Below are 10990 nucleotides of genomic sequence, written 5' to 3'. Positions count from 1 at the left end.
GAGGGGCCTGGTTTTTCAGTACAAGGGTCTGTCTGCCTGTGGGCCACATCTTGTCATGGTTTTGGCTCTATAAAGAAGATTCAAATGAATTTTCCACCAGGAAGGACACTATGACAGTTTTCTACTTATCAACAGTAGTAAAACTGAAACAAAGAGAAGTACAGCAACAGGAAGGGCCTGAGATTTTTAAAAGATGCAGGTTCACTTCTGCAGCTAGGAAAGTGATAGAGGGGCAGATTTTGTACATCCATGCTGTATTGTACCTTTGCTGAATCACATTTTCAGAATTTAAAATGCTGCAATAACTTTCTGCTCTGGCAGATTATAATCTGCACATTTATTCTATCCCCAGATAATTTTAAGAGATATTCATCTCTCAAAGGGCAACCTCTCCCTGCATCAGACAAAAAGTTACCACCACTGTTAAGAGCATTTACAGACACCCCTCCCTTCCCCTCCCAGAACTTCTTCCACACAGAAACTTACCAGGAATGCTGATTGTTGCTCATCTAAAAACCATATATTTCATCTTAACTGTTGATGGAAGTGGATCCAGGCTGAATCATTCAAAAGCAGGGCTCAGGTACTGACAGAAAAAAAAAATCTGAAAAAGAAAACTATTACTTTCTTCCCTCAAATGAGATGTGGACTTTTACAGGCCCCAGAAAAGGAAAAGAACCAACCACAGCACTGTCCTTCATATCTGGGAGAGAAAAGTGGCAGAAATAAATAATGGTTTTGCAGTTACCTTTACTAGACAAGTTTAAAGGAATGCTGGAAATATAGCACTTTTATGTTTAGGTGAGAACAGGGTTAAATAAACCAGAATTGACTGGAAGAAAATACAGTGGTGCATATAATTGTAATAGCATGTATTGAAATACAAAAAACCAGAACTCTGCTTATATGGCACTGAATAACCAAACCACACCATAAAACCTGGTGTGCTTAGTTCTTCCTAAACAAAACAAAAATAACACAAAATCCAAACACAAACAAAATCTGAAGATTGTAGAAAAACCCACATTAGAATTGGTCATGACATGGAATTCTGGCTTGCAAATATCTCATTTGAAATATATGACCACATAAATATTTAAAGTATATTAACCAGCTGCTTTCCTTTTCCCACTAATAAATTCCTGGGTAACAACAATAAATAAGGGCATTAAAGCAACATCATAGTACTGTTGCTAAAATGACATAAAGATTTTGAAATGCTGAGTGCTGGCTCACAAAGAACACTGCTGCAATAAAGGCAGCTTCATCAATGTTTGCAAGGCTATCTAATACTCACTTGCACACCAGAATAAATCTGAAACATTCTGCTTCAACAGCATTCCCTCAGTGTACCGAGGGCCAGTGACAGCAGCATGTTAGTTCAGGAGACAGGGCTTGGCATTGCCTGGTCAGTACATTTTATACTCCCACTAATCAGGTAAAAATCCACCAACCAACCAACCTAAAAATGGTCCTTATACCTTTAGTGCAAGCTGAGATTTCAGTGTCACACTCATTCAGTGTAAGATCAATTACAGATTTTTGAATCCTGTCCTCCTTAGTTTTGAGAAAGACTAGTTAAGTTGCTTTGGCATTGAAATCCAGCGTGCTTTAAACATGTCCCACTCAGCACTTTCTGGATGTGAGGCACAATGCCTGGCTGGAATTAAAAGTGAGAAAAACAGCAAAGGCTCCAAGATGCCATTGTCTCGTTACGTGCAGTGCTTTTAAGCACAGAACACATTTTGCAGGGTCAATTCATGTTTGTTTCCTAAATCTACTGTCAGTACAAATGGTTTCTCTGAGTGCCTCACCTCTCTTACCTTTTCAAACAAAACACTTGCCTTCTTTTAACAGACTACAACTTAATTTACTTCCACAAACAAGGATCTAAGTAAAAGCAGGTGGTTTGGTCAGGAACCCTTGAAACTCTGGGTTAAAAAACTTCCCAGGGCTCCTTTCCAAGATGGAATGCCCTGTAACCACAGAGTGTTCTGCACACTGTGAGCTGACTGTGGGCCCAGCAGTCTGACCCATCTGCTGCACCTCAAAGTGTTTGCATTGAACTTTGTGTCAGAGAAAGGAAACCACTTGGAAACACACTTGGGAGTAATGCTGGTGCAGCACATCATTTTTTCTGGATAAAAGTTAAACACTCTACCTCCCATAAGCCACATTGCAAGAGGGACACGAAGAGTTCTTTCGGGGATTTTTTTACAGCCTTTCCAAACTGCTGCAGCTGTTAGAAGTGACATAACTTCCAAAAATTTAATTAATGATTTTATTAAATTTTAATTAATCATAATCAGTATATTAATTATAAGCAGTACATTAGTCTTATATCATTTTAAGCCAGCATTTAGCAGAGTTGTCTAAAGTCACTTTTATGGGAACACAGCTTGGGAAAATTTCTGACACATTAAATTTTGATAAACTAAATCTGATATGCTTCAATGAACAAGGCCTGGGAGAGAAAGATGTATTGTTGAAGCTGGACATCTGGAATGCAGAATTTAGGGACTACAAGGACATTTTGCAGAAACCAGAAGAGACTAACAAAGACTGTGTCTGTGTGTTGAAAAGTCCTTACTGGAGAAAACAGATACTGAAACCCCTACAAATATGGCCTAATTAGCATGAACAGTGAAGAATCAATAATCAATAGAGGACAGTATACTAATGAATGAAATATAATTATGCAATTTAGAACCAATGAACATTAATTTGTTTGCTAAAAATGTAGAAATAGGTGGAAAAGTTTTGTATCTGTGCCTGTGTAGAGGCTGAAATTTTGTCAGCCATTTACAAACCCTGGCCAGGAATAAAGAACTGCCTCACTCTCCAGCACTACAAAGACACTATTAGAGGGCACAAGGACACATTTTTGTCCTTGCACATTTTTCCGTGTGAGACATCTATCCGCATTTTCAGTCCTTGTGAGGCTGCAATGTGCATGGTGGTACTTCGAGCTGAAAAGGACTGCGCAGAGAGCACTGTGCTCTACCAGCTTCTTGAAGGTTTGAAAAGAAAGGGGGCTTCCCCTTGAATGTGGTGCAAATGCAAGTTTACAGAAGTTTAGACAACATTTCACAAGTTTCCACCAGTTTCAGGGGCAAACTCCGGGCAAGCTTGTTGTCCTGGCACAGTTCTCTGTGCTGGGCACAGCGTCCTGGCTGTGAAAGGAGTGTGGCCGCCGCTGGCCTGCCAGCTGAATTCACAGTCCTAAGCTGGCAGTCTTGAGGGTAAAGTTAAACAAGAACTACTTGTGCTGCTACCTATTCCTATTCCTCTTCCAGCCCCCCTGTGGAAACAACTGCACCTACCTTTAGGCTCCGAGATCCGGAGAACACAATGGTAGAGGCAGCAGAGAAGGGAAGGACAGAGTGCACCAGTGAGTTTGATGTGGCTTATGTGGGACACGTGGGAGGTGCAGCCCTGCTCTGGCTTTTACTTCTAGAGCCTTCTTCTATGAGAACAGCTGCTGGATGTTTGCAACAAAGATGTGAGAGTGAAAAAAGCAATGGCAAGTCTGTCTGGGAAAGAAGATACAGAGCATTGTGCACAGTTTAAACACTGTTAAGAGAAGGGGGTACTTTGAGAACATCTCTCTTGACACTTCCTTCTGTGTGATCTCTAGCTGCTTGGACATGGTGACATTGAAAGTATGAGAAAGTGACTGTGCTGTGAATATCAGGTTGCACAGGGAAGGAGGTAGGTTGGCAAATGCCTTCTGTCCTGGCACATCTGTCAGTCCAGACTGCAGCTGGAAACACTTCGCTCTAACAATGGACCCTGCCACTTGGAGAGAACGTGCTGGTACTAGATATATAGTTTAGGAGGAAAATGAGAATCACGAGTGTGTTTTGTCTAGCTTACAGACTGCAAAGGGACTATAAAGGCCAGCAGTGGCTTTTTGTAGTAGGACTTAATCTTTGTGAGCAGCTGCAGGACATTTTGAAGGGGTTAGGGATCTGCGAGAGTTGGAATACAAGATGGCACATAGATCCTGAGGGAAAGTGCATATCTCCAGGGAGCTGGATGCAGTTCAGAGGGTGTGAATTACATGTTGAGCAGCTGATGGCACAGAAAAGGTTCTAAAAGGAAGAGGCTGTGCTGCAATTGCCTTTTATTTTGCAGCCTACAAACTGCACAGCCAACACAACCACACGATAGCGCTGTCGACTCACAAAACAAGGACACGCACCGAGCCCAGCTCAAAACCAACCCCAGGACACAGCCAAGTCAGAAGCGTCCCTGCTCTCAAATCAACTATGTCAGGACAAAAAGGTTTGGCTGATCTTCCCCTTCCAAGAACAAACTCTTCCTTGCAGCACATTCAAATGGCAACAAGAACTCCTCTGCCCTAACAAATCTTTTCACTCTTGCAGAGTCTGGTAGCAAACTTGAAAACATCTGCCAAAACCGGGGCTCACGAAAGTGTCAGTGGAGTAAGTTCTTTACTGCCTACAATTTCAACTGCACCCATCAAACTACAAACACACACCCCTGTATCACCACCTTCCTCCTCAGCTCTAGGTACCATCCTAAGCCTTCAGTCTCAGAGTCAGGATCCAAATGGAATGGCACCAGGGACTGCTCCCGCACTAAAGCTACAAGAGACAACAACTCAATACCCCTGTATCACCACCTTCCTCCTCAGCTCTAGGTACTATCCTAAGCCTTCAGTCTCAGAGTCAGGATCCAAATGGAATGGCACCAGGGACTGCTCCCACACTAAAGCTACAAGGGACAACAACTCAATAGCTTGGCCTCTGTATTCCCACTGACAGCTCAACAGCTCTTACCCAGAGAGCTGCATATTAGGAAAAGCCTTCAAATTCACTGAGACCACCCAAAGTGCCCATCCAAATTTGCTTTCTTTGCCAAAGAGAGGAAATAGAACTCCATCTCAAAATAAATGGCATCTCCTCCTCCAAAATCCGAACCATCCAGGGACTGATCCCCTACAAAGGTGTCAGAACACTGGTATTGGGCATTACCTGTCCGGGACACTTGATCAGCTGCACACCAAGACCCAGCGCAGCTGCTTACCTTGTCCAAAAGAAGTGTGTTGGCAGAATTTCAAGGAGGCTACCTCTGAGAAGTGGAAAACACATGCCAAATCAAATCTTTCAGGACGGAGATTGCCTTTCAAAGATGGATACCAACTCCATGATTGTACAAATTGAGTCAGTGCTTCCAAACCAAATATGCCAAGAGATAAAGCTGCTGTTGCCCTTAAGCTGCACAACACAGCTTCTTATCTGCACCTCCAACACTTGGGGCTACTTGCTTTCCTTCCCATGAGAAAGCATTGCCATTCTCATTCAGGAACTTACCAAGCACAAGTTGCATACCATGTCCAGCACTGAGTATGTCCAACAATGGCTCCTACACAGAAATGTCTTGCTGGACTACACCATGCCCTTAGCTTCCCAGCACTATGCAGCCCCGTATTCTGCCTCTCTTGTCATCTGAATCTAACTGGAAACACTTTTAGCACAGCAGCACAATCTGGGCGAAGAGAAGGAGACATGAAGCACAGGTTTTTGTCCTAGCACATTTCTTTGTGAGACTTCTATTGGGATCTTTAATCCTTATGAAGCTGTAATGTGCACAGTGGTCCTTCAAGCTGAGAAGGACTGTGCAGAAGCTGATCCCTGTGGCCTCAGTGCCTACTGACACCTTCTATGTTGGTTATTTCAAGCTGCTGGACATGCTGGTGTCACTGATGACACATAGGGTGTGCACGAGTGTTGGGGGCTTCCTGCACCTGCTGGGTATGGGCCCCATCCTCCTCCCTGAAGGGCACAGGTGCTGACAGTGCTGGGTGCCAGACTGTGCATCCATCCCCCCCTCCCCCCAAATGACCTCCTGGCTATCCTATCCCATCTGGCACACTAGAGACTGGACCAACCTTCCTGTGCCGGGCCCTGAGCCCCCCCAGTACAGCCTCAGCTATGCTGTGCAAGGTGAGGGGATCACCTGGGCAGCTAGTGAGTAAGGGTGTGCCTTGGCTTTGCTGCTGCACAATGGGCTCTTCCATCGCCCTGCCTGCTCCCTGAGCCCGCCTCTGCTTCCCTGCTCCTTGAGCTGGGGGAGGCTCAGCAGCTGGCAGGGTCACTGCTGCCTCCTGTGTGTGTATCCCCAGCAAAGTGTACTGTCTATCCTTGCTTTGGCTGGAGCTGCCATGCCATGCCGTGCCATGCCATGCCACCCTACTCCATTCCATCTCATTCCATCCTAACTCCCCTGGCTGGCAGGGACATGTTCACCTCCTGAGCTGCTGTTTTCCAGGGCGTCCTTGGTCCTCAAGGGGGTCCTGTGAGTATGGCCTTCACCCTCCCCAACCCTTCTCACACCCAACACCCCCTCTCATTCTCCTCTTTCCTTCCCAAGGGACACAGGGGCCCATGGGACTTACTGGCTTGAAGGGAGAGCCTGGAGAGAGAACCTTCTTTACCCTGACAGTTCCGGAGAATTTCAGTAGTGCAGCCCGATGAAGTTGCAGGAGGGCATCACCCCAGTGCTGCTGTTCCTGCTCGTGGTTTTCCTTTTCAGCTAGTGCTTCCTCCCTGGCACTCATCAGCCCGGATCTGGCATCAGGCCTTTCTGTCCAGCTGGTGCCTTCTGCAATGTCTCCCAAGGGTATAAACTTCAGTGGATGTCCAGCTGCAAACCAAGCAGGAACACGGCCAGTCTGTGCCTGGAGCTGGAGCTCAGAGGCATGGAAAGGCTCGGCCATACATGGAGCAGCTCAGCTGCTCCACGGCAGTGACATCCTAACAGCCCTGCCCTGCCAGCCCCATGGCAGGGATGTCATACCTGACATAGTGCCGACAGCATTGCAGCTTGGCAGAGGCTCAAAACACAGGAATTTCAGGACCATCCAAGCTTTACAACTGCTTTACCTGCAAAGCAATTGTGGTGAGGTTTTGCAGAAAAAAGCTCTTAATGCATTAAACTGTCTGTAATATGAGTGAGAACTGTGCTAAGCCAAGGTTTTGACCTAACAGCTTAAGTTTCAACATTCATCAAGTCACATTGGCAAGAGCTGTTCTGAAATGTTTAATAAGCTTTTTGTTTTAAGATTTACTTTACAAGGCAACTTTTATCACTTTCATCAGTATCTCAATACAAAAGTCTTACAATGCTTTCTTTGCTAAAAAAAAACTACAACATGGAACTGGGGGTTAGGGAGTTGTCTCCTTTTGCCAGCTGTTTTGGGAGGAGGGGTGTCCCACAGCCTGCTGCTGGAGGCTGCTGGACTCAAGCAATAAGTTACACAAGTTCTGTACATAATTACAGTCAGAGTATGCAGCTGTATTATACACCACAGGTAAACACCATCAGGGCCTATAACTACTATAAAGGAGAGCTTTTTCTTGAAGATTTCAGAGTTTATTTGACCATGGATAAATCTGATCTATCAGAGGACTGACATCCATCTTTCTTAGGCACTGATCCAGGCAGAATTGCCTTGCAGAAAAAACTGTCTCTTTTGCAAACTTGTGCAGTATTAAAAAAAAATTACGTAGCTCTCAAGTCTTTAACAAATTTATAAAAATAATTATTTGCTAGTCTTGTGCCTACCTTCAAACACAGAATTACTTGAATAACTTCATATTCTCTTTCTGCATTAGGTTCGCTGCAGTATCAGATCAGGCAGAAACTTCAAAATCTTAATTAGTCCAACTGTGACTCAACCAACTGGATATTTTAGCCTGAACAAAAGAGTTTAACTACAACTCCAAAGAAAACAAAGGAAGTTTGTACCACAGCAGCTCAAGCTAACTAACACTGAATGGGTTTTTCCATGGTGGGAAAAAAGTTACTATTTCAAGTTTTAGCACAGAATATTCAGGGAAAACATTTTGTAAGCCTATGCTTTGTAAACATTTATACAAATCATTCAGAGTGGCTTTGGAATGGATTTTCAAATCCTTGGCATTGTGCAGGGCAGGAATTAACAGCTCACACTATGAAATCAAGCAACTTTGACATGGAGTTAGAAGAGCAAGAGCACTGAAGGCTCCTGCATCAAGTACTTAAAACTGGGTACTATTTTGTATTTTATTATAAAGTTTGTAGCATTACAGAGTCCAGCACGGCACTGTAAGTAACCTTGTTACAGCATTTGTTTTTGCTTGGTACAAAAAAGCTGATCAGCAGCATAACTGTTACACTGAATCCAGGATTGGAAGGGGTTGGCTTCTTCTGAACAGAGATGAGTCAGTGTTTTGAAATAAAAAGGCTGCATTTTTAAATCTCAAATATGTGCAAAATTCCTTTCAGTAGAGAATGTGGTAGAGGTGTGTGCAATGTTGAAGGATATGCCCCAATCCCAAGACCGCCAATATACTGCAGTCACATGGAGGGTGAACTCTGGATGGTTACTCACGACTTTGGGTGCTGTTTCCAGGAGTCCTCCTCACAGCTGGTGTTCTCTCCCCACCCCACTCTATGTCCATTTATGCAGTGCATCAAGTACTGACATTCATAATTATTCTCTCCCCTCTGCCCCCCTCCTAAAATATAATTGGTCCATGATAGTTCTAATAAGCTTCCTTCAGGAATTCCAGTAAACTCTCCATCCTAAGACAGCTGTGACTGTTACAATGGATTTATGAAAGCAATTGCAATCTGGGAGATGAAGGGCTGCATGTAAAGAGAAGTATCTCCATTTTCCTAGGGTCTTCAACAGCTTTAAAAACAAGAGCATGGATTCCAATGTTATTATGAGGAAAGCCCCTTGGATTTTGGTGCTTTAGCCTTGATGTTATTTGTTGTTTTCACATGTTGTAGGCAACATAAATAGGATCCAACTGATCAGCTAAAAATCCATCTCTCAAGTGCATCCGTTGTTTCTCGCCACGGGAGTTGATGGGAATGACCCCAGGATCCACGATGACCACGACACCAACAATGAGATAATGCTCCTCCAGGACCACGTTTGTCACCAGTGCCACCAGGTCCAGTGCTTCCTGCTCTGAGCCTTCCAGCTCCACCACCACCACCAGCAGGTTTGTCCACGTAAACACAGCACTGTTGGCATGACACACGTGTTAATGGGGAGGAAAAAACACCTAGACAAGTTATTAAAAGAGATTATTAAAAGAAAGACAAGGCCTCCCAAAGCTTACAACTACACCTGAGTGCCTTGAGGCTGGAGAGGACCTACAGCCAATGATATACGTAACTCATTAGGGCCAAATGGGAATAATACATGTGAGAAGACATCATCCATGAAATCCTTGAGATGTGTTTACCACACCCACAGGTGTACATTCCACAACTGCCAAGGAACTTATAAGTTCTTCTGCTTTGGAAGAAATAAAACGATACAGAAGAATAATGCTGTGGCTCTTACCATTCTGCAATGCTCTTATGTGCCCTGATTACAGAGGTTTCTATGTCGATGGGGTGGTACCTCATTCCTCTGAGCTCCAGTGTTTCATCCAAAGAGCCCACCACGTACAAGGCATCGTGCCTCTCTGCAAGACAGCACACGCATTTCAGTACCATCATATCTACAGGACAAACACAGTCACTTGTATGTGCTTACTCCTGACTTTCTAAGATGTTCCCAGTGCTTACTGGGGGAAAGAGTCTAAAATGCTACCTCCAGCATCTTAAAGAATTAAGAGCTCCTGTAGTACTTCTGCCTATGACTCCAAGCAACTGAAACCACAATGAAAAGAATTTCTGGGTCATCCAGTTCTGTCTTTTCTCTCATGTAATGTAACCTCTGTTCATAAACCCAAGCAAAATCCACCGTTAAAACATCTTTCTGTTCCACTATTCTTACCAGAGAACTTTGATCAACACAACCTGTTTTTCAATTCCCAAATTTAACTCTTTTTCTTTTTAACACCAGCTTATACGCACTTGCCCTCATGCCAGCAAAATTCTACTCAGTTTCTTAAGATGCCACGATTTACACAGTAAGAACAACTCTGTGCTCTCCACAGCCTCAGCTTCACCAGGTTAAATAAGCAAAGTTCTCCTAGACCCTACCTGAAGGACACACTCTCCATATTCATCCCTGTAACTCTGCTCAGTTCAGTTTTGCTATTTCTTTGTTAACTATTTTATAGTCTTGCTCAGTTGTGTTACTGGAGGTGAAAATCATGCTGGGAAGTTGTATTTCATGTATACTGTAAATTGACTGCCCAAAGCCTCTTAAAAACTAAAGGACAACTGACATTGTTACATGATGATAAAAATCTCTGTGATATGGGATTTTTCAGAAAGCAAGGCACAAAAACTTGCTATTACTTTTCAGTGGCATCAGTCAGGACACTGATATTATTCATGTGGACACAATTAGTTTAATTCCAACCACAGAAAAAGAGCAATCTACATTTGTTACTAAGTTACAAGCATTCAAACTCTTTTCCTTAGAATGTTCAGAGACTTATTTCTTTACATATATGATAATCAAGAGCTATATCTGCTTTGTATTCTGTATCTGAACAGAGCAGATGGAAGATAAACTCTTCCCAAGTGTAGATATCTTGGCTTAGATAAAAAACCCCCAAGATTAACAACTTATTTTCTATACAGGAAAGTTTGTCCTCTAGACCTTTAACTTCTGAGAGACTGGAAAATCACTGGTGTCTGTGCATGTCCTGAACCTGCTGAATGACAGAACCTGTGTCACCATGATATTTTCTCATAAATCCTCTTTGCCCAGGATTTTTTTCTCCTGAGAAGCCTCAGAGTGTGTTTTGCTGTTTGGAATGCAATATGGAGATTGTTTATCCAGCAAGTGAATTGTTTTTTCTTAATGACCAATCACAGCCAGCTGCGTCAGACTCTCTGAGGAGTTTTTATTATTCATTCTTTTCTAGCCTTCTGATCTATCTTTTTCTCTATTCTTTTAGTATAGTTTTAGTACAGCATTTTCTTTAATATAATAAATCAGCCTTCTGAGAACTTGGAGTCAGATTCATCTCTTCCCTCGTCCTGGGACCCTCGCAAACACAAC

General features: G+C 43.4%; 1 protein-coding gene across 1 annotated transcript in view; it reads right to left on the bottom strand.

Moving 5' to 3' along the window:
* Positions 1-7044: 7044 nt before the first annotated feature.
* Positions 7045-10990, bottom strand: part of DIP2A (disco interacting protein 2 homolog A) — a 54246-nt gene continuing 50300 nt past the window's right edge. The window contains exons 37-38 of the mRNA XM_041397092.1: positions 9371-9494; positions 7045-9045 (exon numbers count right to left, since the gene is read on the bottom strand). Coding sequence (XP_041253026.1) covers positions 8793-9045; positions 9371-9494 — 377 coding nt within the window. The 3' untranslated portion in view covers positions 7045-8792. The remainder of the gene's footprint in view (positions 9046-9370; positions 9495-10990) is intronic.

Source organism: Onychostruthus taczanowskii, unplaced genomic scaffold (genome assembly GCF_017590055.1).
Source record: "Onychostruthus taczanowskii isolate IOZ18803 unplaced genomic scaffold, ASM1759005v1 scaffold135, whole genome shotgun sequence".
NCBI lineage: Eukaryota > Metazoa > Chordata > Aves > Passeriformes > Passeridae > Onychostruthus > Onychostruthus taczanowskii.
The sequence above is the reverse complement of the archived record's forward strand: the minus strand, read 5'-3'. Positions and strand labels throughout refer to the sequence as shown.